Raw genomic sequence first — 27,056 nt, forward strand, 5'->3', positions numbered from 1 at the left:
TTGTAGGTATATGCTAAAAATTCTGTAGTATGCCTTATGCAGTTTAACGTGATACAACTCTATGCTAAATCAATATTAATCAGAAGCATAAAGTGGCTTCTGAAATAAAATGCAAGATGCTGTCTGTCAAACTTGTTCCAGCATATTTTACAATAAAATTGTTTTTCTGACTTTAGACCTATTGGACAAGCAGCAAGTCAAAATTGTATTTCTATGTATATTAAACAAAATCTTCCTGGTTATTTTCTCTTTCTTTAGCTGCACTTTACAAACGAATTTTTAAAAAATCAGGGACATTTTGGGGTACAAAAGAGTTGACATTTACTTGATGACAATCAAAGAATCAAATGTTTGTGTTATTATCCGCCTTTCTGAAAGTAAAACTAAAAATCAAGAGAGTTAATTTTGAATTAGATAAGACTGACATTATTTTCTAAGCCCCAATCCATCATTGGATTAATCATATTAAAATTTTTGAGATTAATTTATTCAGGATACACTGTTAAAGTTTTTTTAATTTTAACTTTTTATAAATAGATAATTATGTTATATCATTTTGCCTATTAGTTATGTGTCTCCCAACATATCGATATGACAAGTGGTATTTCAATAGTTCATTCTATAATTGTTCAGACAATATGTTTTAATGTTTTCTGTAATTGTTTAGAATATATCTTAAAGTTTTATTTGAGTAGCAGAGGACATATTATTTTACCAAATGTTGGAAACGGAACATTACATACATTATGATCAAAAGTGCAATTCACTTGTGAATAAACTTACTGGGAATAATGGATACTTTTGATTATGATTAAAGTTTAAGAATGTTTGAGGAATGCTTAATTATATTCCTTTAATTACAAAATTTAAAAAATAACCATCCTTCACATGTTGAAGCTTTCCAAATTTAAAAATGGGAATTTGCATTATAAATATATTTTAGAATTAATTGGCATGGTTCAGAATTACCAAAGCAATTGTAAGTAAAGAGCAAGTGTTTTGTGTTTCTTTTTCTTGCCTAATAAAACTTTAAGTTAACTATTTCTTGGGACCCAGAAAATGGCAAAGGTCCTAAAACATGGTGCTCTGAAAGTGGGGCTTTTTTCCCCTCCATCTCAACAAGCAACTGTTTTGCTACCAAAGCTGGTTCTTTGGCTGCGTGCTCCCCAGATTTGAACTGGAGTAACTAGGAATAACCTATGATACCTTTGGAGAACCACAGACTTGACTGGGGAGAGAAATTTGAATGGTTCCAATTCTCGGTAAGAGTGGCTGGAGTCAGTGGTGGGGTTCAAGTAATTTAACAACCAGTTCTCTGCCCTAATGATTTCTTCCAACAACCAGTTTGCCAAACTGTTCAGAAAGTTAACAACTGGTTCTCCCGAAGTGGTGCGAACTGGCTGAATCCTACCATTGGCTGGAATGGTTTGGTCTCCATCTTTTTTACAGCTGCTTGTATCTTTAAGTGTATCTTCTGTTTTTAACATCACTAATTTTTTTTTATTGCAAAAGTTTTACAATTACATTTTCACCCCTTTCCCCCCCCACCTCCCCCCCAGACTTCCCAACCTCCCTAACCCTCCCTAACCCTCCCCTCCCCCCAGACTTCCCTATAATATACTCATACTCATAAAAAACCCTTAATATAACACTTATATATAAACTTGAACCCCTCCCTCCCCTGTATAATTTTTCTCTTTACCTCATTACATTAAAATATTTCCAATACATTATTTTCAAATAAAAGCTATTTGATACTTTCTAGTTAACATCACTAATTTTTAATAGCCTGGCTGAATGCTGATTTGTTTATGCCTCTTTGCTTGCTTATGATAGTAAACTTTTGTTTTATTTATTTTAGTGCTTTAAAATACTTTCTCTTTTGTCACAAGGAAGCTGGAGGTGTGAGACTTCTTTTTCTTTTTTTCCTTTGTAGTGAAAGTGACTCAATCTAATCTATTGTAGATCGTTACTTTTAAGATTTTGCATTTTATCAGTTTTGCTAAAATAACTGTTGCTTTGTTTTGCCTATTTTTTTCTTTTCCATCCACTCTGTTGTGAATTTTTTTTAACTCAGCTTCATTGTACCTCCTTTGTTGTGATTTATCCATTTTCTTTGTCATCGAAAGGAAGTGTTTACCCTTTTCTGTGAAAACTAAATAAAGAAACAATAAATTAATGACTTTGAATATTATATACTATATATATTTTATAAAGCCCTCAAAAAAAAAGATATAAAAGAGAGATGGGAATCAGATGGTTTTAATGTTACAGTCTTCTTGGAAACTTTTGAAAAAATATTTTTGCCAATTTACAAGTTTTAAATGAAAAAATGAATAAAATGTTGATGGATTTGTAACAATTGCATTGTTGCACAATGTCATTGTGCTTCTGAAATTATAAGGTTTTTCCTTGGTGATAACCTTTCAAGAAATCACCATTTTGTGATTTGTCTGATTATTAGTGATTACATACAGTTTTTTATTTAGCTAATTTATTTTTATGCTTCTTTTCAGTGGGAAGAAATAAGTGGCGTTGATGAGAACTATACTCCAATCAGAACTTACCAGGTCTGCAACGTCATGGACCACAGTCAAAATAATTGGTTAAGGACAAATTGGATACCGCGCAATTCAGCTCAGAAAATCTATGTGGAACTCAAATTTACTCTGAGGGATTGTAACAGTATCCCATTGGTTCTGGGCACCTGTAAGGAAACTTTTAATTTGTATTATATGGAATCTGATGATGACCATTCTGTCAAGTTCAGAGAACACCAGTTTACAAAGATTGATACCATTGCTGCCGATGAGAGCTTCACTCAGATGGATCTTGGGGATCGGATTCTTAAGCTCAATACTGAAGTTCGTGAAGTGGGACCTGTGAGCAGGAAAGGATTTTATTTGGCTTTTCAAGATGTGGGTGCATGTGTGGCCTTAGTATCAGTACGAGTGTACTTCAAAAAATGCCCTTTTACTATAAAGAACCTGGCCATGTTTCCAGATACAGTACCTATGGATTCCCAGTCACTGGTGGAAGTGCAAGGCTCTTGTGTTAATCATTCCAAAGAGGAAGACCCACCCAAGATGTACTGCAGTACTGAAGGAGAATGGCTAGTACCCATAGGGAAGTGCTTATGTAATGCCGGCTATGAAGAAAGAGGCTACGCCTGCCAAGGTAATGGTAACATGACAATTTAAAGTTTTTTTTCAGCAGGAACACTACCACTTCAGGCAGTAAGGGAAGCAATGGTCCACAAATAGGCTGGGCCCTCATGAGCAAGATCTTTCTCTGTAGTACACCCAAACTATTATATACCTTTAAAAAGAGAGCATATATTTGCTATGCTTGAGAAGTAGTATAGTGGGCTTTAAGTGTTAGAAAACCATGAATGAAGAGGAAATAGATTGGGTGCCACTGCAAAAGCAGTTTGAAGCGGTCTATGCTTTGGGGCCTTTAATTTGAACCCTGAACTGATCCTAAGGCACTAATTTTTTTTCTCCATGAATGTTACTTGAGCTCCTTGGTTTAAAAGCAGATGAAAGGACAAGCATATTGTGACTTGTTATGCAAATTAGTTTAGCCAATTGCTGTAGTATTTAAGGCACGAGGCTAGAAACCAGTAGTCCAGAAGTTCTAGTCTCACCTCATGCAGGGGTCTCCAACCTTGGCAACTTTCAGCTTCTGGCTGGGCAATTCTGAGAGTTGAAGTCCGCCAGGCTTAAAGTTGCGAAGGTTAGAGACCCTTGACCTAATGCACAAAGCCACTTGGTAACCTTTAGCGGTGAGGCAACAGTAAATCACTTTTGAACAACTGTGTCAAGAAAACTGCAAGGACTTATTCAAAGGCATGTATAAAGAAACCAACAAATAATAAATAAATAAATAAAATTTTATCTCAGAATAGAATTTTTGCCTCTGTTTCTGGACCACATTTTTCCCATATTTTTATTTAAGTACTTTTTTTCTAGACCTATTTGCCAGCTACTTTTTTTTTCTTTTTCTTTTTAAAAAGTCTTCATCTATTTCCTATTCAAGGTATTAAATCTAACTGCATCAGTCATTTCCCCTTTTCTTAATGATGGTCATATCCCAAAAATATTTCATGGGGCTCTAATTCCCTGGGGTGCAGAGAGTTTTCTGCTAATGTAGCAGATTATAGATACTGAACAATGCAGTTTATTTAATATTGTGATTATGATTTTTTTGTTTTTGTTTTGTGTCTTCAAAAACATAGATGAGCTTATTATTTTGTTAATCCTCAGTGAAACATAGTAAAAATTTTAGAACCATTTAAAGCTTAAAATTAATGTAAAAAGAAACAATTTATATTTGATATATAAATATGCAGTATATTTATTTATATATAAACTTATATTTTAGCACATATCTTATATTTTATATAAAATATATTGCTGTTTGGGTCCCTGTTCTTAAAATGAAGTTGAGTGATTTCAGTTTGTTTTTAATCTAGATTGTGTATGGTATAGGCATGAAAGGAGTTTTTAACTAGTGCTAAGGACAGAAATTCTCCAGCATTTTTGGTGTCAATTCTCAATAAATTTTGTAAAATAAAAATATTTCAGAAATTATTTGAAAGGATAACAGAGTTTCTGGGAAGGTTTTAAGAGAGGACCTGAATTTTCTTGCACTTGTGTATATGATTAAAGGGTAGAGATCTTTTCTTTAAATCATACCTCCAGCAGTCTGAAGTTTCCCATATTTCCCAAGAGAAAACCTCACAAAAATACCTTCCATTGGGTTTTTTTCACTAGTGGAATCTTGCTTTTGAGACATTACTGGAGAAAGCCAGTAATTTTGGAGAAATTTAAAAAATGTTTTTATCCAATTGTATATAGTCACATACCTAACTTTTGTTTATGCATTTATCATTTATTAAGAAAATTTATATGGCCATCATCTCACTCTTGGTGACTCCAATGGCTTGCAAGGAAAAAACCCTAGTACAGAAACCAATAACCCCACCCCTATTAAATATAAAGACAAAATCAGATTCTGATCCTGCAGTCATTTCTTGCATCTAGTTACATTTTTCTGTTTTCTTTGATTGCCATCCTATTTTTTTTCATCACGGAGAGCGTTGTAGTAGCATAACAGTAGCAAAAGTGACAAGATATTCAGTATGCTTTTATTTTACCTACAATATTCTGTTGTCCTGACAGCTTTTGTCAAAGCCCAAATTTGTCAAATATTTTCACCAAAGTGTAATTTAAGAGGCTCCTTAAAAGCAGTTGGTAATCCAATCTGCACATTGTTCTTTCTCACTGCGTTTTTTGTATTTGCCAGCTGTGCTTGAATTCTAAGATTTACAGTAGACAGATCTGAGTCTTATCTCTGAACTACTACGCATGTCCACATTCTTTCTCACTTTCTTTTTTTCTAACTTCTTTGTTCGTCTGCCAGAACTTCTGCCGGCAAGACAGGGAAGTTTGCCAAGATGTAATTAATAGCTAGTAGGATTGTTTTTTACTTATTATTTATTTATTTATAATAAATAATGTTTTATTAGAATGTATCTCGGGTTTATTTTCTTAAAAAGTATACTTCAAGGAAGAGCCATGGTCCGTCTCTAATTAAGTGCAATTACCCCAAAGGGGAACGGGATTAATTGCCACCCTGACATTCTTGATATCAGTAATAGATCAGGAATGGAAGTTTAAGAGCCTATTCTCATCTTTCTTTCTTTCTTTCTTTCTTTCTTTCTTTCTTTCTTTCTTTCTTTCTTTCTTTCTTTCTTTCTTTCTTTCTTTCTTTCTCTCTCTCTCTCTCTCTCTCTCTCTCTCTCTCTCTCTCTCTCTCTCTCTCTCTCTCTCTCTCTCTCTCTCTCTCTCTCCCCCTCCCTCCCTCCCTCCCTTTCTTTTCAATGTACCCAAGTACGGTTTCTTCTCTACAGTGATCTCCTCTGAATTAAATTTGAAATTCTGGATGCAGATCAGGCAATCAGTGAATACACAATCATCTTACTAATGTATGAAAATTATCATGAGAAAGAGAAACTATTATATAATTCATGAACTTAGGAAAAACAAGATCCCCTGAAAAAAAATGGCATTAAATTTTACATACACTGTTCATGTTTTTTCTTGACAGAAAAAATAATTTGTAAAATCTTAATTTCTATTAATAATTTTAATCATGTTTATGTAATTTCAGTGAGTTACTAAAAATTCTGTACACTATTAAAAAATGTGGAAAAAAGGAAATATAAGACTCGAATTATACTGTAACTTCTTCATGGCTTGATAAATCAGCTTTTCAGATTGCTTTTGAGAATTGAACATTGTGTTTAATCCAAATTGAAGACATAGGGTAAACATAAAACTTATTCTGAAATTCATGTATTACAAATTTAGAATATTACATTTTTTATGTCCTGCTTAATTTTCAAGATCATTTAATTTTGATTTTTAACAGTCTGCTCAATCAACATCATTGACATGTTATGTTTAAAAATAAAGTCTGGAGTTTTGTTCCTGGTATTTACAGATGACAACCAAATTTGTACAGATATCAAAGATCCGAGATAAATATATGCTTTGGGGACAAACTATTATTAATTGGTTCAGTCTTCATTCAGTTCCAACCCAGCATGGAAACTGTTTTAGAACATAATATCCAATATCTGTGTTATAAAATATTTTTTATAATATGTAGCCTGTGTATTCACTTTTTAAAATAAAGAGGACTGCTAGATTCATTTTGCTTGTAAAAATCTTCCAAGAATTTGGAGCTTGTTAGCAATTCAGAGAAACACTTTTACTGTAGACAGGTTTAAAACATATACAATTACAACATCAAAGTAACATATTGAATATTGGTTTCCAGAACAACTATTTAAAAGTCTATCCAACTGTCTGATGTTAAAGACAAAGCAAGTAATGGGAATTTATATATATATATATATTACTGAATCAATGGACATAGGTTTTTAATTGTTTATTTTAGGGGAAATGGAAAATTATATAAGCCATTCCCATAGATTCAAGATAGAGTCATTTCCAAAAGAAGGCATACTGTATTTTTCTGTGTATAAGAAGCTACTTTTTCTTTAAAATATTTACTTAAAAATGGAGGGGTGTCTTATACACAGGAGGCCGAGAGGAGAAGGCATGTCCTATCCAGATGAGCCTCTACTGCTTCATAAAGCTTAATAGCACTGTAAGTGGTTTACAGAGTCATCATATTGCTCCCAAAAATCTGGGTCTTCATTTGACTGACCTCAGAAGGATGGAAGGCTGAATCAACCTTGATGTAATTCAGTTAAATATTTCCTACTGAACAATTAGAAAAATTGTCTTCAGAGCACTAAATAATCATTTGCTGGCTTTCATGACTAAGACTGAATTCACAACCTCTTGCTTTCTAGCTTGATGCCTTAACCATCTATTTGGAATCCAAAATGCTGGACCATAGAATAATTACCACTTAAATGTATATATAAAAACAATATAACATATACATTTAATTAATATATAATATTATATCACATTGTATGCATTGATGTTTCAAAGCTAAATGAACTGAAACATTGTAAGGATAAAATAAAAGTTTTGAAATATTCTTTAAGGGTTATCTTACTGTGATTTTGATTATTTCTATATCTGGTTTCTATTTATATTTGATAATAAGAAAAATTAATTCTGTAGCCCCATTGCAGCTAGGAATAATTTTTTGATATGTTACTAATTTTAATAGTGTTAGTTTTTATCATGCTTATTTTAATGAGTACATATCCCAACAGTAGATGAATGAGTAGTAGGTATGAATGGTAAAATTGTGTTTTGAAGGAAGGCATTTATCTAGATTTATGATTGGCTTTGATAGATGGTTTTGTCTCATTGTGAATTATTGGAATACTGGTTTCTATAAAACCAGATGCAGCATCAGTAAATGTCTTTCCATTTATCCAGCAAAAACATTCATAAAGGCATGAAAACCAAGTGAATCGTACAATTGGTCATTTTTCTTATTATACCACATTTAAATGGTTAGTTTGTAGAAACCATTTTCATTTGTTTATTTAAAATATTTACATTATGTCTGTATAATTATAGTTTGATTCTCTGATTGGTTGTTTTCTCTGCTCTGCTTATGCTCAGAGCTAATAAGGTAGCTCGTTAGTTCAAGGATGACATATATAATACCTATTAACAGATTTTGATAAAAAGCTATTATATAAATGGGTATGTTCTGTGATCAATGCAAATGCAGTAAAGTTATTTCATTTTGAACTGAATGTGGCTTCTTTATTAATTGGAAGAGCACGGGTTGCTCATGTTCCCATGCATTGGAGAACACAACTTTTAAAGTGCTTCCCATAATCCTAATTGTTACTGTATCTATGTTTTAATATGAATGGGGCCTAAGAATATAGAGATGATTTTTTTTTTTTTTTGAAGTTGTGGAACCCTCCTTCAGTTATGATTGCAACAAATAGGTAATACTAATGGTTTTGAGATTTTAAAATAACTCAGAGTAGTTTCAAAAATAAAGAATAACAGTAGTGGTGGTGATTGTGGTGATGATGATGATAATGGTTATAATGCTCAATGTTCTTCTCAATGTTAGTGTCATGGTCCTGTGCATTTTGCATTATCACTCTGCCTTTTCCATAGGTTTGTTGTGCTTCCCAATAAAAATATTGTCTATTCTGTTGTAAATCAAACACTTTAGGGGTGTCATTAATGGAATGAACTTTAATGAATCAGTTTGATAATTCATTTATCAGATTTTTTGATAAAAGCATTAATAGTCAATATACCCATAACTATCTCAAATATCAGATGTTTTGCAAAGCTATTAATTTGAACATGATACTATTATCAATTATTGCCAAGTAGTTTTTGAAACATTTCTTCAAAACTCTTACTTTTTCTTTGTTTGATGTATTTGTAGTTCTAGATATTACAAGTTTAAAAAGAAAAGACTGAAAACCCTATAAGAAATATGAGGTTATGAGCCATGGAAGTAAGATGGTAAAACCGTGTTGCTCTGGTTGGTTAGAAACAAATCAACATGTGTACAAACAGAGTTAAGATTGGGTAGGGATGGTGTCAAATTAGTTTTTCAGACTTGGCGTAAGGATAATCACAATCTTTCATTTGAAAATTAAATATAAATTTATGGAATCATTGGTGTTCCCTGAATTTGATTGCTTGCAGATGTTCATTACCCAACGAGATACCATCATTATTGCTGGTGGCTGTGACTATGAGGTTTGCTTTATATTTATAGATAGTAGCTTACACTGCCAGTTTTGATGAGGGTGTACTTCAAACTTCCTTGATTAGGGCATTGTTTTCTTTTTTATTGTTAATTTTGACTTAGCCGAGTGTTGGCTGCAGAAAAGAACAATATAAATCTGTCCACAGGTTTCATTTTGTATATTGGAATTCAATTTGTAAACGTTTTAAACTAACATGGAATTCTATTTTCCTATTTATTTATTGTATATTCTTTCACATACATTTTCAAAAGCTTTTCTTTTCTTCTTATATATGGTACATGTCAAAAGAACACATTTATAAAATGAAAGTTTTCAAAACATATTTTTTGGAGATGCAAAGGTTTTTTTTAAAATCTCTCATAAAAGTAAATATAATTGATCCTAGTGACAGAAAATAATATAACAGATCTAATCAACATTAATATTCTAACTTAATTTCAATAAAATTTAGATTGATTTAAATTATAAAGTTTTAAAACTTGGAAATACTAGTAATCAAAGAGATCAAAAGTCAGCTGGACTTGAGATTAGCTGAAGCTTGGATGTGATAAATCAGTCGGGTGGGACTCATGTATTTCTTTGAGATCCCATTGCCATCAGTATGCTGGAAATTAAAATTGAGATTCAATTAAGATGCATCTCTGCCTGGACTAAATTTGAGTATAGTCAGATTTAGTCCTTCAGTGCCTATGATTCCAGTAATTCTTTTCCAAATCCTCTGCCTGTTTGTTTTCGCTGGCAAAGAAAATTGTCAACACATTTTTGTGATTAATCGAATAACATCTTTTAGTTCAAGAAATAATTTCTTGACTGATTGTCTCTGTTTTATTTTACTTTTCCTAATAACTGCCTTTGAGTCAGCCTGCAATACTGAACATAGAAGTTCCACATAGAATTTACCTGGATTTCTGGATATTTAGTACAGATACACACTGTTCCTGAGCCTCACGTCCATCAAAACTGAATCAGAATTAGAAATGAGTATGGAAATGTATTAAGCATGGAAAAAGTATAATTGTTGTATTCAAAAGCAAACTGAAACTATAGCCATCACTACTTTGTAATGAGATATACCACAGATTTGAACAATAATCATTTCTAAAAGGTCAGTGTGATTGTTTGGCTTGCTGTCTTAATACCAGACATGTCTATCCTCCAAATTCTTTCATAATTAGGGATTACTGTATAGTGTATCAGTTATTCATCACCCAGGAAGCATACCATCAGTGATTTAAGACATCACTGCGAGAAAGTCATCATTATCTCCTGATAGTAAGAGATTTAATAAAAATAGATTGAAATAAAATAAATTATATTTTATGAGATATTGCATCCTGTGAGATGATGATATATGGTACAATCCAAATTAAAATTATGCTAAAATTAAAGGCATTTCCTCTCATAACTGATGAAAGAAATACATTACAATTTACATTGTATCTTATGCTCTACCCTCTTTACTTTTTATACTATATTGTTTTGAACTAATTACATTTGCTGCTAATGAAAAAGTATTGGCTTACAAAAAGTTTCTAGATTTCCCTAGTTAGTTTTCTGAAGATATATAAGAAGTTTGACTAGCATATTTGCAAAATAACAGGGTAAATTACTTTGAATATTTTTCCCAGGAGCGTACTCTCAGATTTCTTCACCATTTCTCCACGTGTATATTTCAAATTCTTCTAGCCTTTCTTAACTTGATTGTTCTTATTTGGACTGGGTTAATCAGTAAATTGCTCCTTGTCAATTCTTCTTTAAATGTAAGTCCACCTCAACCTCCGACATAACTTTAAAAGTTGCCTTGATATTAATTTTCAGAACTTATGGATTTTTTTCCTTTAACAACCATTTCAAGATATATATGATTGCTATTAGGAAAGGTGTTCAGCGGTTATGCAACTAAAAGGAGAAGACAAACAAAAAGTCTTGATGTATACATTGTAATGCCTCCCCAAGCCTAATGTTTATTTAATACTTTTTTTTTAAATATATTTTTTTGAACCATTCACAATTGACAATAAATAATTGTATATAACATCACCTTTTATGAACAGTTAGGGGACTGCTAAAGTACCGTAATGTTGCAGTGGTATAAGATGTAAAAAAGATATCAGAAAAGATAATTTCTGGTTATAGCCAATTTTGCATATGGTTGTCTAGACCACAACATATTTTGGTTTATTAACGAGTTGCCATATGCACAAAATATTAGGTAGGCAAGTTATCATGATCTAATTCAGTTTTTCAGTTTTCATAATTTTTGTTAGCGTATTAGGAAAGAAGATAGAGATTTCCTGATTTACTTTAATCTAGTTACTATCTACAGGTTCATTATAAAAATTCATGAATGAGAAGATTTTTCCTATGGCATCCAAGCAAGTAAATATTTACTCAAGCTATTTGTAAAAAACTATTTGTCAGACAACTGGAACATAACCTTGACATTGAAGTGAAACATTGCTTAGTTTCTTCTTAATTTAAAGCTGCTTTCTAAATGAATTAATTGAAAAGAGAGTTCTTTTTCCCACTTCTTGTAATTTATACCAATTGTATCAAGGACGAATGACCAATTTATGCAAGACAATGTGCATTATTACAGTATACCTGAACTCTTGCATTGATATACATAGTGTGATATATGTATTGCTGATACTTACTGGGTGAAAGTTTTGTTGAAATCAAGTCAGTGGTATTGCTAATATAATGTAAGCATGCATACAATTCAGCATTCATTGGAAGTTGAAGGATTGATATACAGCATAATGTTGTTCAGATTTAGAAACATGATCATGAGCACCAATATACCTGAAAAAAGCCTGTTTACCTTTCTGTCACATTTATCATTTTAAAATTCCTTTTATTTGAGAAATTTGATAACTGATATATGACAATATTTATTTATTTATTTATTTATTTATTTATTTATTTATTTATTTATTTATTTATTTATTTATTTATTTATTTATTTATTCGATTTATATGCCGCCCTTCTCCGGAGACTCAGGGCGGCTTACAATGCGTTAAGCAATAGCCTTCATACTTTTGTATATACCTGCTTAGTAGGGCTTTTGGCCCCCCCAAGTGGTGTTCTTCTTTTATACAAAGTCATCTTATTGCCCTCACAATCCGGGTTCATTTTACCTACCTCAAAAGGATGGAAGGCTGAGTCAACCTTGAGTCTGGTGAGATTTGAACTTGCAGTGATTGCAGGCAGCTGGTGCTACTTAACAGCACTTTAGTCTGCTGCGCCACCAAGGCTCTTAATATAAAGTACATCATGTAATTCTTTTATGTACAAGACTATCTCAAGGCCATAATTGTTTTGATTAGATCTGATTCCATCTGCTCATGCAAAAAGATAAAGATAAATTGGTGTAGTAAGGTATTTCACATATGTACTATAGATACTTCCTATTAGGAGGTTTCTTATAGAAAGTAATTTGGCAAATGCCAGATTTATGTCAATTTATGATCACAAATGAACCCCAAATTTCTGTTGCTAAGTGCGACACTTGTTAAGTGAATTTTGCCTCATTTTATGACCTTTCTTGCCACAGCTGATAAGTGAATCACTGTAGTTGTTAAGTTAGTAATACAGTTGTTAAGTGAATCTGGCTTCTTTATTGATGTTGCTTGTCAGAAATTCACAAAAAGTGATTACATGATCCCAGAACACTACAACCATAATAAATATGAGTCAATGCCTTAATTTTTGTCATGTGACCATGGGATGCTGCAACAGTCGTAAGTGTGAAAAACAGTCAGAAGTCACTTTTTTCAGTGCTGTTGTAACTTCAAGTGTCCTAAATGAACTGTTGTAAATTGAGGACTACCTACACTTGTTTTCATTTAAAGTCAGTGTTACTATATGGACACTAAACTTTATTCCTGTATGAAATGAGCTCTGTGTGTTGGAGTATTAAGGATGAATTATTTTAAAAGGAAAAGAAAAACAACCAATGCGGATTGTCGATAATCTTGCTGCAATTTTGTTCATTTGAATGAGAGGTTACTAAAGGCCGATTTTGGTTTACGGGTTTGTGTTTTTGTTTAATGGCAAAGGATGTTGCACTGTAGGCAGAATGATTTGTCTTGGTAGTTACACATAAGATCAAAGCATTCCTTGTGTGCTTTCTTTCTGTTGACATGACTTCTGCTTTCACCTTCTCCTGCTGTTCTGGACCTTTAGGCCCTATACAAACTGCTATTTTTTTGTCAGCCACATATGACATAAAGAAAAGACACGTGATGTCGGTAGTGGGGAGCTTATTCTTTTGTTTTTCCTCCAATAGTTGTTGCTTGCGAGGAATTTGACTTGGGATTGATATTCAGATGTTTAGGTTGGATGTTTAGTTTGGAGTAGCAGTTAGAGGCCACCACATGAATAAGATAAATGACTGCAGGTTAAAGTCCATCAGTAGGAAAAGTGAAAGGAACAAGGTGTAGTGTTTTCCTATGCCTGACTTCCACTTTTTTTTTCTTCTAAAATGAAAGGAACTTAATTTGATTTCAAAACCTCCATCCCCATTCTCCACCCTCATTTACTTTTCCGAGGCTTCACTATTCACTATTGATATAAACTTTGTTCATGATTACATTTAATAATGATTAAAAATAAAATCTGACCACCAGATTTTTCCATAATAAACTGTACTAAATATGTATGGAGATTCTCAGTCATCCAGGTCATCTCTGTCCCAGAAATGCTTTTTTAAGAGGCAACTGGACTTGCTTGTTTTTCTTTGAAGACATTTCGCTTCTCATCCAAACTCAGAGCTGAAGATGCTTCTTGGATAAGCTTTGAAGAAATGTCTTCAAAGAAAAACAAGAAAGTCCAGTTGTGTCCTGAAAAAGCACCTCTGGAATAAACTGTACTGTATTACTGATTTAGAAAAATGTTATTAATCCTCATGTAAGCCACAGCTACTTTTGGGCAAATAATGTTGTAGATTTGGAAAGTTTTAATATATTAAATGCTTTAAATAGAATAGCAGCTACATGTATGTAACACAAAGGGAGAAACTGCTAGATGTAAAATGGTTCTTCACTTTTTAAATAAAAATGTATTGATTGACTTCTTTTGGAGAGGGCAGAAAAATGAACTTTATCATATTAGTCAGGCTTTTGCTTATAATCCAAGAAGGAAATTAATTGAAACAATGATCAAAGAGAATTTCAAAACAGCATTTATACCCTGTAGTCCTCTAATAATTAGCGGTCACCTTTACCGGTAAACTATGCAATATTAAAGGGCACAGATAGCAAAAATATGGGGAATCAATTTTAAAATGAAGTATTTTCTGTATTTATGACACCTTATGTTTACTTTAATAAAAAATTTAATACAATACACTTTTACTCTGATGTCGCAATGAATATTGCAGAGAAATCAATAATTTCACTTTATAATTTAAATTGCCATAATATGGATTATTTTTTTCCAAAAAGTTTTTTATTTTTTAAAGAAAACAACATAAAAACATCAACTTTCCAAACGCTTACAGACAGTATTTCGATCGGTGAAAATCAATTCGTGCTCTCAAAATTTTCAAACTCTCATTATATGACAGAAATTCTTACCTCTATCAGAAAAAAACAAGTGCTTAGACATTTTATCCAAATTTCATTTCATATATAATATTTTATTTCCATGCTTTATTATCTATCCATTGATAAAATAGTTCCCATATCAAATAATATTGTTTATCTTCCTGTTCTCTTATTTCAAATGTCAATCTACTCATTTCAGCACAGTCCAACATTTTCCTAATAATTTCTTCATCAGTAATCATCTTTTCTCCTTTCCAGTTTTTTGCAAATACAATTCTAGCCGTTGTTAATATATTCACAATCAAATATTGTAGTTCTTTGTTAAATGTCTCTGGTAAGATCCCTAATAAAAATATCTCTGGTTTAAGGTCGATATGTCTCTTTGTCATTTTTTCCAACCATGTGTGTATTTTAGTCCAAAACCTCCTTGCTTCTACGCATGTCCACCACATATGGTAATAAGATCCTGGGGTCTGATGGCACTTCCAGCATTTCTCCGATTTGTTCTTGAACATTCTGGCTATCCTCGTCGGGGGTAAATGCCACCTGTAAAACATCTTATACAAATTCTCCTTATATGCTGTAGACATTGTCATTTTATAATTATGTGACCACAATTTTTGCCTTTTCTCTAAATCAATACTATAACCAAAATTTTTTCCCCATGCTATCATTGTCTCTTTAACTTGTTCTTCTTCCAATTTTGCCTCTAGCAAGTGTCCATATAACTTTTTAATTACATGGTCATCAGAGCCCATCAATATCTTTTCTAAGGTAGTCAAAGCATTATAAAAACCTTCTTGTTTGAGATCTTCTCGATATCTAAAAAATATTTGCATATATTTTGAGTTTTGAGTTTATCAAGGCATTTTATCCAAATAGTTAATATTCCTGTGAACACTAATATTGTGGGAATGTTGGTAATGCCAATGCTTGTCAGATGTCTTACTATACTGTTTTAGCATCGATAAGTTTATGAGCCTGATTACTGAGATTCATTAAATGGTCTGTGCTGTGCTATTTAAATTGACTTCTCTATTTTCCTTCATAAGCAGGTGTCCTTTAAAATGAAGGCATTGGTTATGGTATCAATGTATCCATATTAAGGATTTGTAGCATATTTGCCTTATGTAGTGGGTGCACCTAGATACACCTACATTACACCAATTCTTCGCGAGCTGCACTGGCTCCCTATCAGTCTCCGGGTGCAATTCAAAGTGTTGGTTATTACCTTTAAAGCCCTACATGGCTCAGGACCAGGCTATCTTTGAGACCGCCTTCTACCGCATAGCTCCCAACGACCGGTAAGATCCCACAGAGTCAGTCTCCTCCGGGTCCCGTCAGCTAAACAATGTCGGCAGGTGGGCCCATGGGGGAGGGCCTTCTCTGTGGTTACCCTGGCTTTCTGGAACCAATTACCTCCTGAAGTCCGGACTGCCCCCACCCTATTGGCCTTCCGGAAAGCGGTGAAGACCTGGCTCTTACGGCAGGCCTGGGGCCGTTGATCTCATTATAGTGATTTTGTGAGACCCGGCCACAAATTGGAGTGTATGTGTTTTAATGTTTTAATGTTTTAATGTCTTCTTTTAACTTTTGTATGGAATATTGTAGCATTGTTTTATTCTCTGTTGTAAGCCACCCAGAGTCCCTTGGGAGTTGGGTGGCATAGAAATGTGACAAAATAAATAAATAAATAAATAATAAATAAATAAATAAATAAATAAATAAATAAATAAATAAATAAAAACATTATTGTATAATTATATGTAAATCAGACATTTCCAAAAAAAAGTGTTTTTACATAAGATATGTAATTAATGATATAACCAATCCATCTTAAATCCCTGATCTTCTAAGTCTTGCTTTAATTTAAGTTCACCCTTTTCATCCAATAATTCACTATATCTAACAATTTGTTCCCTTTTGAGTATCACTGGATATGAAAAAGCTTCAATTGTAGATACCCAGACTGGAATCTTCAAATAATGATATTTTTTAATCCTCTCCCAATTCAAAAGCAACGCTTCACGTATCTGATGTCTTCTAAAATACCCCTGTATTTTAGTTCCTTTGTACCATAAAAAGGCATGCCATCCCATCAACAAATCATGTCCCTCTAAATTCAAAAGTCTAGTATTTTTCAGTGTTACCCATTCTTTGATCCACATTAAACTAGCTGCTTGATAATATAATTCAAAGTTAGGTAAACCAAAGCCACCTCTCACTCTAGCATCTTGTAACAACTTAATTAAAACAAATCCGAGACAATATAAGAATAATCTTGGACACTTTAGAATACTACGAAACGTACCCTGAAAATCAGATGGCCTTGATATTCTTTGATGCACAAAAAGTCTTTGACAATGTCAATTGGCGGTTTATGATGTTACAGAGTTAGTTATAGAGTTGTTCAGTTAAAATTCTTAGAGATATCATGAGGGTTCTAAGATAGCAACACTGTTGTATAGAATTAGAATTAGAATGCTGATGGACAACCTTGTTTCTGTGGCGCAGTTGGCCATTCACCCCGCCATTTTATAAACACTCAAGAGTCCTTCTATATGTTTCCCTTCACAGCAAAGCTGAGTTAGGTATATATTATTCTAGTATTGCTATTAGCAATTTAAAAGGCCAATCTTGATTAAAATAGTTTAAATCTTACTCTCCCTCAGCAATTCCAATCAAGGGCATTTAGAAGAAAAAAGTGAAACTTAGTTCCCATCCCAGCATCAGAATTTGGGTGGAAAATTTCTAGTAAACAAGGCTCATTCCCAAGAATCTAGGATTGCAACAGTAAGACATTAAGCAACATAATAATGAAAAGGAAACAGTGATTAAATGCTAAATAAACCTTTTTATTATTAAATACTAAACTTTCACAAAAATTACAGGCTAAGATTTTATACTATTCTGTAATTAATACAATTTAAGTACCTAGGGAAAATAACACATATTACTTTCTAACTGAAAATTTGACCCTGATACCACCTACAACATATTAAAGAAATTATTAATAAGTTTATTGAGCAATTCGGGTAGCAGATTTAGAAGTGTTTGTAGCTTTCCAGTTACCTTTGACACAATAATGACATTTGTGGTCTTAAGGAGACATATCATTAATTACATATCCTACGTAAAAACACTTTTTTTTGGAAATGTCTGATTTACATATAATTATACAATAATGTTTATATTTATTTATTTATTTATTTATTTATTTATTTATTTATTTATTTATTTATTTATTTATTTATTTATTTATTTATTTTCTATGCCACCCAACTCCCAAAGGACTCTGGGTGGCTTACAACAGAGAATAAAACAATGCTACAATATCCCATACAAAAGTTAAAAGAAGACATTAAAACATTAAAACATTAAAACACATTCACTCCAATTTGTGGCCGGGTCTCACAAGATCACTATAATGAGATCAACGGCCCCAGGCCTGCCGTAAGAGCCAGGTCTTCACCGCTTTTCGGAAGGCCAATAGGGTGGGGGCGGTCCGGACTTCAGGAGGTAATTGGTTCCAGAAAGCCGGGGCAGCCACAGAGAAGGCCCTCCCCCATGGGCCCACCTGCCGACATTGTTTAGCTAATGGGACCCGGAGGAGACTAACTCTGTGGGATCTTACCGGTCGTTGGGAGCTATGCGGTAGAAGGCGGTCTCAAAGATAGCCTGGTCCTGAGCCATGTAGGGCTTTAAAGGTAATAACCAACATCTTGAATTGCACCCGGAGACTGATAGGGAGCCAGTGCAGCTCACGGAGAATTAGTGTAATGTAGGTGTATCTAGGTGCACCCACTACATAAGGCAAATATGCTACAAATCCTTAATATGGATACATTGATACCATAACCAATGCCTTCATTTTAAAGGACACCTGCTTATGAAGGAAAATAGAGAAGTCAATTTAAATAGCACAGCACAGACCATTTAATGAATCTCAGTAATCAGGCTCATAGACTTATCGATGCTAAAACAGTATAGTAAGACATCTGACAAGCATTGGCATTACCAACATTCCCACAATATTAGTGTTCACAGGAATATTAACTATTTGGATAAAATGCCTTGATAACCTCAAAACTGACATTGTGATGAATATGTACAATCTCATTTTTCATTCTAAATTGTTGTATTCTCAGCAGTATAAGGATTTCCAAAAGAGTTTCAAAGATACTTTTCATCATCTTAATAGTTCACATTTGTTCAATTCATTGTTAGTAGTAATAGCAATTTGTAATTAGTGATTGAAAACATATGTAATATTCATACCCCATTTTCTATTAAAAAGATAAAACACATAATAACCCTTAAATGCTGCTTTCCTAGATGTTCAGATATAAACAAAAATAATCCATTAAAATTCACAGTGAGTTATTCTGAATTAGTTTGATGGGCCTGTGGATTCAAACAGGAACAAAGTATAATAAGAGTTCAATAAATTCGTGTTTGAAAAACATTGAATTATAAATTGTGAAGATGTACAGAGATCAGATGGCAGTGAAAATACTTTATGGCATAAATTTAAAAAATATGATCAAATATTTTCCTTTATATTCTCCAGATCCTTTCTGTTTTTGTTTCCAGTAATTTTATATCAGCTGGATATGCTCTACTGATGAGGCATTCTCATTGAATGCCAAAATAACACGTTGCATTAACCTACACATTACAAACCTGCATATCTCAAATTTTATATCATATATGAAACAAGTCAATTATATGTAAAATTGAACATCTGGAATGGTAAATTCTAAAGCCAAAGTCCTATTTCATATCAAATTTAGGTTGATATATGAGTATTTAAACCAGGTGCCATTTGGAATGCAAAGTTTAGTCACAATTAATAGTAATCTTTAGTTTCAAGATGTTATCAATGTGTAAGAAAGGATGACTTCACATGGAACTAATGTTAAAATATTCTAATATGTATATAATTTAAGGAATAATTAAATTCTCATAGTTTGATTACATCTGGTCAATATAAACTCAGAAACTACTAACAATAACACTTGCATGTTGCACCTTATTTTATTGAAGACTGAAATATGGCACAATAAAATGTGTTCATATGTCAAATATGTTTTGATGTCATAAAAACAAAGCTTCCAGGGAGTCTTAATTTTTTGGGTGCTCTCTTTTCATATGCTCAAGTTATTTCATTTTTCTTCTACATTTTCCTTTGTATGTATTGTTTGAATACTTTAATGCAAGGGTAAAAGTAAATAAATAAATCTGAAGACATAGAAGTAACTATTGCAATTGATAGATATAAAACATTACATCATTTTTTTAAACAACAGTTTGATTTCTGGGATTCAGTCAAACTGACTCGATGCTAATTTAATTTATAATGGCTGAAATATAGCAAAGTTGAATGATCACTGATTACACGAATATATTATCATGTGAATAGCCTAAGATATAGAGATATTAATAGTTCTATTTCTTAATTTGTATGAATGTACTGATCCTGTAAATATATAATAACTATTGTAAGTAAAGTTGACAACTTGATATAGTAAAACTACAAAGTCTCCAATTTTTCCTTCTAATGAGAGGTGAGCCAAAAAAGAGATCTGTCCCAAGTTGATGTTAAAATTAATGAAGGGAAGACCTTCCAAATTGATCAAATAATATGAAGTTCAGTATCTTCTCCTTTATCTGCCTTTATCTGCTATAAAATTTGTGATAGATTTTTGTTTCTAGAATCAGCTGTGGTTAAATAATTCCACCTCAATAAATAGCATTATTGTTAATTTTGCAAGATATTGAACTGTGTAACTATATTCTCATTTTTTTAAAAAAAATAAATAAATGACAGCATTTGAACCAAAATATGTAAGTGGCACAAAATATTTCAGAGATCCTTTTGTGTATATTTTCTGGGCAAGTGATTAGTGGTACCTATAGGAAATTGTGCATATCTTGTTGAGCCTCTAAACTGAAATGGTAAAGCAGAAGTGATTTTCAAAACCTTCAAACTTGTTCCAGAGGTTTAACTCAGTTTAAAAACAATATAACATTGCTTTTGTTAAACGGTATTCTTGTTACAGTACCAATATATTCCATGTCTATGCAGTAGAAGCAATAGATTGAGGAGTGTAATTGCTATACTTCCTTATCTCCCTCCTCCTGTGAGCAAGTACAGGATCAGCTTGTTAGACCAGCAGTTACAGGCTTGTTACCTCTTGTATATAAAAGAACATGTCTTTAATATTTTATACCTTGAATGTTATCTGCATCTCCATTATAGTTACCATGTTCTATTATGAGTTTGAAAGCATTTGTTTCTATCACAGCCCCTAGTGTTTGATTTTACTTGATCAACATTCTATATAACACCTATATAACTTTAGGGTTCTTGCTCTTGCATTGTCTGCATACAAGAGACCAATGACCCCTTATAGCTTGCTAGCTTTAGAAAATAAAATGGAAGTTGCTTGTCTTTGCACCAGGAGATAAAAGTGTAAGGATTGATGTTATTTGAAGCAATTTCTTATAAGCAATAAATTTAATGGAATGCATTTCTGTCTGTTGAGTGGTCACTGCATCTAATTAGAATAGAATAGAATAGAATAGAATAGAATAGAATAGAATAGAATAGAATAGAATAGAATAGAATAGAATAGAATAGAATAGAATTCTTTATTGGCCAAGTGTGATTAGACACACAAGGAATTTGTCTTGGTGCATATGCTCTCAGAGTACATAAAAGAAAAGATACATTTGTCAAGAATCATAATGTACAACATTTAATGATAGTCATAGGGAACAGTCAATATAAATCTTAAGGATACCAGCAACAAGGTTATAATCATGCAGTCATAAGTGGGAGGAGATCGGTGATAGGAACGATGAGCAGATTAATATTAATGCATTCTTAGTAACTAGTTTTACAGTGTTGAATGTTCAGATATAAAATAATACTTGATTTATATGATTCACACATACTATAGGGCAGTGATGGCTAACCTTTTTGCCATTGCGTGCCAAAAGCAGGGGGAGCGCAGGGGGGTCGCATGTGCGTGTGTCCACACCCATAATTCTATGCGTCCTGCCCCCACGCATGTGTGTATGACCCCCCCATGCTCCCCCCGCTTTTGGCACACGATGGCACAGTGGGCCGGTAGGCCCGTTTTTCGCCTTCCCCAGGCTCCAGAGCCTTTCTTCCGGAAGTTGGCAAACAGGCCATTTCCGGCCTCCGGAGGGCCTCGGGGGGGGGGAGGCCGTTTTTGCCCTCCTCTGGCTCCCAGAAAGGCTCTGCAGCCTGGGGAGAACAAAAAACGGGCCTTCTAGTCCTACTGGAAGTCAGCAAACGGGCCGTTTCCAGCCTCTGAAGGGCCTCCGGGGGGGGGAGGCCATTTTCACCCTACCCAAGCTCCTAGAAAGGCTCTGGAGCCTGGAGAGAGAGAAAAACAGGCCTTCCTCACACACACACACACACCAGGTCCTCCAGAGGCAGGAAACTATCTGTTTCCCTACTTCTGGTTGGCCCAGAAGGCCCGAAAATCAGTTGGCCAGTGTGCACATGCACACTGGAGCTGAGCTCGCATGCCCACTGATATGGCTCTGCGTGCCACCTGTGGCACGCGTGCCATAGGTTCGCCATCACGGTTATAGGGTTTTCTCCCTAAGCAGAGGGTTGGACTAGAAGACCTCCAAGGTGCCTTCCAATTCTTTTATTTTATATTCTAAGTAGAGGAGGTTTCTCACATAGTATACTAGCTGTATTTAAACAAAAATTATTAATCCTAGATTAGTATAAGAGTTTTTTAAAAAATGAAATGGAAAAAGGGGAAATGTTATTTTCCCTTTTTCCATTTCATTTAAAAACCTCTAATGCTAATCTAGGACTGATGTTATAAACATCAGTCCTAAATTAGGTGTTATAAACATATTGTTTCAGTGTATGGGTATAAATGTTTGTGCCTTGGTGTCTGTATTCTTCACTGATTCTGATTCTGTAACCATTTCAAGCAAAACCATTGTTGATTTTAAAGGCATAACATGATCTTAAAATGAATTTATGATTTAGTAATATGGATTGTCACTTGGAGAGGTTACATGTGTCACAGGAAATTGAGAATCAAGTAGTTGGATTTAGTTTGGTAAATTAAATGATATACATATCTGAATGAGGCTATTACTTGGGTTATCAAGCAGAGAGATATGTCTTTATTATTATATAATTTGGGTTTCAGACAGATTAACAAATAAAAATTCTAAGTTTATCCTTCATCTAAATTTTCATGTTTGGTGAAAAGCAAATGGAGCACACCATGGGAAATGAAAAAATTCCTACAATATATATATATTCCTTTCATTTTGATAAAGAGCTGTAATTTAGAATTTTTGTAAATAGCAGAGCTGGAAAAGATCGTATTGAATACTTTTTCTCCTTTGTGGCATGCAGTACCTCAGATAATGGGGCTCTGTTACAAAAAATATGCAAACAGAACTGCTGTAACTATTCTTACAGATGTTATTGATGTAACCCAGTGGATGTGTTCATTAAAATGTTAGCATTGCAAATATGAGAGCGACAAAGTGTCAGAAATGACAGAACTATGAAATATGAACTGTTAGTAATCTTGTGGGATTCGTGCTATCAATGTTTATTGCATTTTACAATTTTCTGTATGAAACCTCACTGCATCTAAAGGGATATTTCTATATCCTGCAACTGTTAGCAATAGAAACATAATGTATTTTCTCAGAAATCTCCATTGGCATGGAGTGTTTACAAAGGACTACAAATGACTACAAATGACAAAATGTGTGTTGTGATGCCATTATGCCAACTCCACACTTACATACATTTAAACTTACACTTTCAATGTTGCAGTACAATTGCAACAGGATAGGTTTTGTATTACAAATTGGGAGTTCATACGAGGAGGATGCCCTAGGTATTTTCACAAATCTCTATCTTGATATGGATTTAAAACACATTTATGTATTCATTGCTTTGGTAGAAGATCTTCCTTATCTCTATCAAGGCCATCCTTTTTATTTTCTGTATCTATGGATATTGTCTTCAAAATTTCAACTGTAGTTTAGAAGAACTTCACAGATTATTCTGTGAATAATATTTTGTGAATAAAGCTGTCTGAAAAACTATCCCTCATGATATGGCACATTTTGTCAGGAATCCATTAACTCTTACATCTTCAAAATATATCCAAGCCTTGGCTCTCAGTTTTATCCCAGCTTCCTTTCTCAGTATGCAAGGATATGCTAAACACCGAATTCCATGATCAGCTTTTTGCATACTTAAGTTTGTAAAAGGAAAAAAAGGACACTATTGTATTATTTTAATTATGGGTTTGCCCTGAAATAAACTCTTCTGGCCTTGTTACTTTATTTTAATTGAATGAGTGGCATTTAGATCTAGTAGTGACATTTTTTATATAAATAAACTTAACATCTAAGCTGGTAGAAGACAGGAAAGCCTGGAGGAATGTTGTCTATGGGGTAGCGATGGGTCAGACACGACTTCGCCACTAACAACAACAACATGTAAGCAATAATTATAGAGTCTATATTGATATTTTTCTAAGATCAACAGTGTTCTAAATTTAATACAAATAGTGTAATAAATTCAACATAACTTTATACCTGGTTTAATTATGTACTAAAGCAAGGAGAGGTGGTATTCAGCTGGTTTGCATCAGTTCGGGTGAATCGGTCGTGAAAATTTTGAGCAGTTCGGACAATGGGCAAATCCCACCACTGCCTGCCCCGTCCCCTGGCTGCCCATTCACCCCAGCTGCCTGCTTGCCCCCACACACCCCCACTCGCCCTTTCACCCCGCCCGCTTGCCCACTCACCTGCCCCACCTCATCCAGTCATTTCTCATCTCCCTTCTCTGGCATAGCTGTAAATTCTGTTTGGCTCCTTGTCTGCCATTGACCACAAGGTCTCTGTGGGCCAGCCAGCTTGCCTGCCTTTCAATGCGGTGCCCACGGCCCAACTGAGTGGCCCTGAGCGGCCTGGATAAGCCTGCAAGTCGTGGCCTAGCTAGCTGCCTGCCACTGTCCAACGTAGCACTGCCAGCTTGCCTGTCTTCATTGTGGACTTCCACTCTGGGCATACGGCCCAGTTGATATCCATGCTTCACCCGTTCAGCTTACTGCGGCTGCCTAAGAAGGTAAAGCGCTCAGCTGAAAGACCACCTTGGGGTGGACTTGGCAAGGTTTGGCCTTGCCATGTCCTTCTGGGCATGGCTCTCGCCAATCACCTTCTGCCCACCTGCTGCCCGCTCTCCCTTCACCTCAGGTTGGGGGATGTGCCATTCCTTGGTTCTGGCCTTATCCTGGAGCCTCCGCCTGCTCGCTGTTTGCCTCAGCCAGGTTGGGAAATGCACCATTCCCACACTCTGGCCTTGTCCCAGGCCTCTAGCCGCAAGCCTTCCCCCGGCATCAAACTATACTCCCCCAGGCCGAAGCAATTTATTGCCACCCTAGGCCGAAGGGCCATGGGGGGGGGGTGCGATATGGGCACAGGAGGGCTGAAGTGGTTTGGGAATGGACCGGACAGTTCTTCTTATCTGCAAGAAGTCCCATCCAGAAAGCGCTGCAGCAGATATCTTGCAGTAGCTTTTTCCGTCCTTGCCAAGACTCGGTCGCTCGCAGAGACGCTCCATGTGCTCTCCAGGTTGGCATCTGCTTCTCTCTGCTGTTCTTTCTGGGAGACCGTCTTGTGCAATTTAGCAGCTGTGAGCCACCGCTTCCTCTAAGACCCATTCCGAAAGAAGAAGCAGCCATGATGAATGCTGTTTCTATCAGCTGCAGCGCTTTCCAGATGGGACTTAGAAGAAAGCAGCGGCTCACAGCTGCTAAATTGCACAAGATGCTTTCCCTGCAGTGCAGAGAGAAGCAGCCGCTGCCCCGGAGAGCAGAGATGGAGGGTATCAGGCCCCAAAAGGCTGCTTGGTCAAGCCTCACTGTGTGGTGGAAGCCTACGCGTGCACATGCATGGAAGCCATGCATGTGCGCATGCATGGAAGTCATCCATGTGCGCATGCATGGAAGCCATCCATGTGGACATGCGCGGAAGCCATGCACCCATGCTTGTGCGGAAGCCGTGCACACATGTGCACACACTCACATTTTAGGCGAACTGGTGGTGAAATTATTTGAAACCCACCACTGAAACCAAGCATATTTAGTATTGAAATCTTGGAAGATATAATTTATTGTTTATAAGCAGAACCTATGCATGTATTTTGGAAAAGTCCCAAATTTGTCTTTCTAATTTGGAGCTAGTTTTTAAAACTCAATATTGTGCTTCTTTTTCCTTTTTTAACTGAGATGCTTTTTCCTTTTTTAACCTTTTCATCAAGAACCAAAAGCATTTCCTACATCTATTATTTGTTATTTTGAAGTCTTTATACAGGGTTTATATATGCCCTTAACCAATTAAAAATGTTTTCTTAAACAAGATATACAATTCAATAATTATATTTGCCTAGTCTTTTCCAAGCCAGTGCTATAGTTATGTAGCTCTGACTGGAGTTAGTTAATTCAGTTTTAGAATAGCCTTTCTGCATTAGCTCTACTTTTTTTAAACCTCTATTCATGTTTTCCCCAGGTGTCATTGAGTTACTTCTAGTGATAAGATTTATATGTTGACAAGTGGTGAAGCGAAGCAGTGGTTAAAGGAGGGAAATGATATTCCTGATCCCAGCAGGAGTAACTGGCAATCTTGTTTTTTTTTCCCTGCCAAGATTCCCTTGTGGATAACTATAAATTACTTTATGGTCAACATTTAATGGAGAATAATACTTCTGCCATTTAGACCTGCAGATTTCTGAGGTGTACAATAAAAGCTAATCAGAGAATATAAATACTTGTAAAGTCTGTGGGACTTTAGCATTTGCTGAATTCCAAGTTTATAAAAGTCTGAACTTAACAGTGTGCTATTGTGCCAAAAATACATCATTATGGATTGTTTCCTCAGTTATTTTTTAATATATATGTTTATTGACCAAGGCATTATTGATCATCAACCAGTTATTATCTAATTAAACAGCAGGGAATACTCTTATAGTTGACTAATCAAGAGGAAATAAAAACAGTCACAACTCATGGTTTATTAATAACTTAGACTCTTGCATATCAAAAGAGAAGAGGAAGATTTATGGAAATTATAGAATAAATATTTGCCTAAAGTGTAAGCCAGGGCTAAAAAGTGCTGTAGTTTTGAACTGGTTTTAGTGATTTGCTAATAATAAGAAAGAACTTTGAGG

The 27,056-nt window shown here is 34.5% G+C and overlaps 1 protein-coding gene across 3 annotated transcripts in view; it reads left to right on the top strand.

The window, feature by feature from the left end:
* Window positions 1-27,056, top strand: part of EPHA3 (EPH receptor A3) — a 211,484-nt gene that overhangs the window by 76,906 nt on the left and 107,522 nt on the right. For all 3 annotated transcript variants that reach the window (XM_034413524.3, XM_034413534.3, XM_034413541.3), the window contains exon 3: window positions 2,517-3,177. In XM_034413524.3, the coding sequence (XP_034269415.1) occupies window positions 2,517-3,177 (661 nt within the window). The remainder of the gene's footprint in view (window positions 1-2,516; window positions 3,178-27,056) is intronic.

Source organism: Pantherophis guttatus, chromosome 5, assembly GCF_059756535.1.
Source record: "Pantherophis guttatus breed Tessera chromosome 5, ASM5975653v1, whole genome shotgun sequence".
Lineage (NCBI taxonomy): Eukaryota > Metazoa > Chordata > Lepidosauria > Squamata > Colubridae > Pantherophis > Pantherophis guttatus.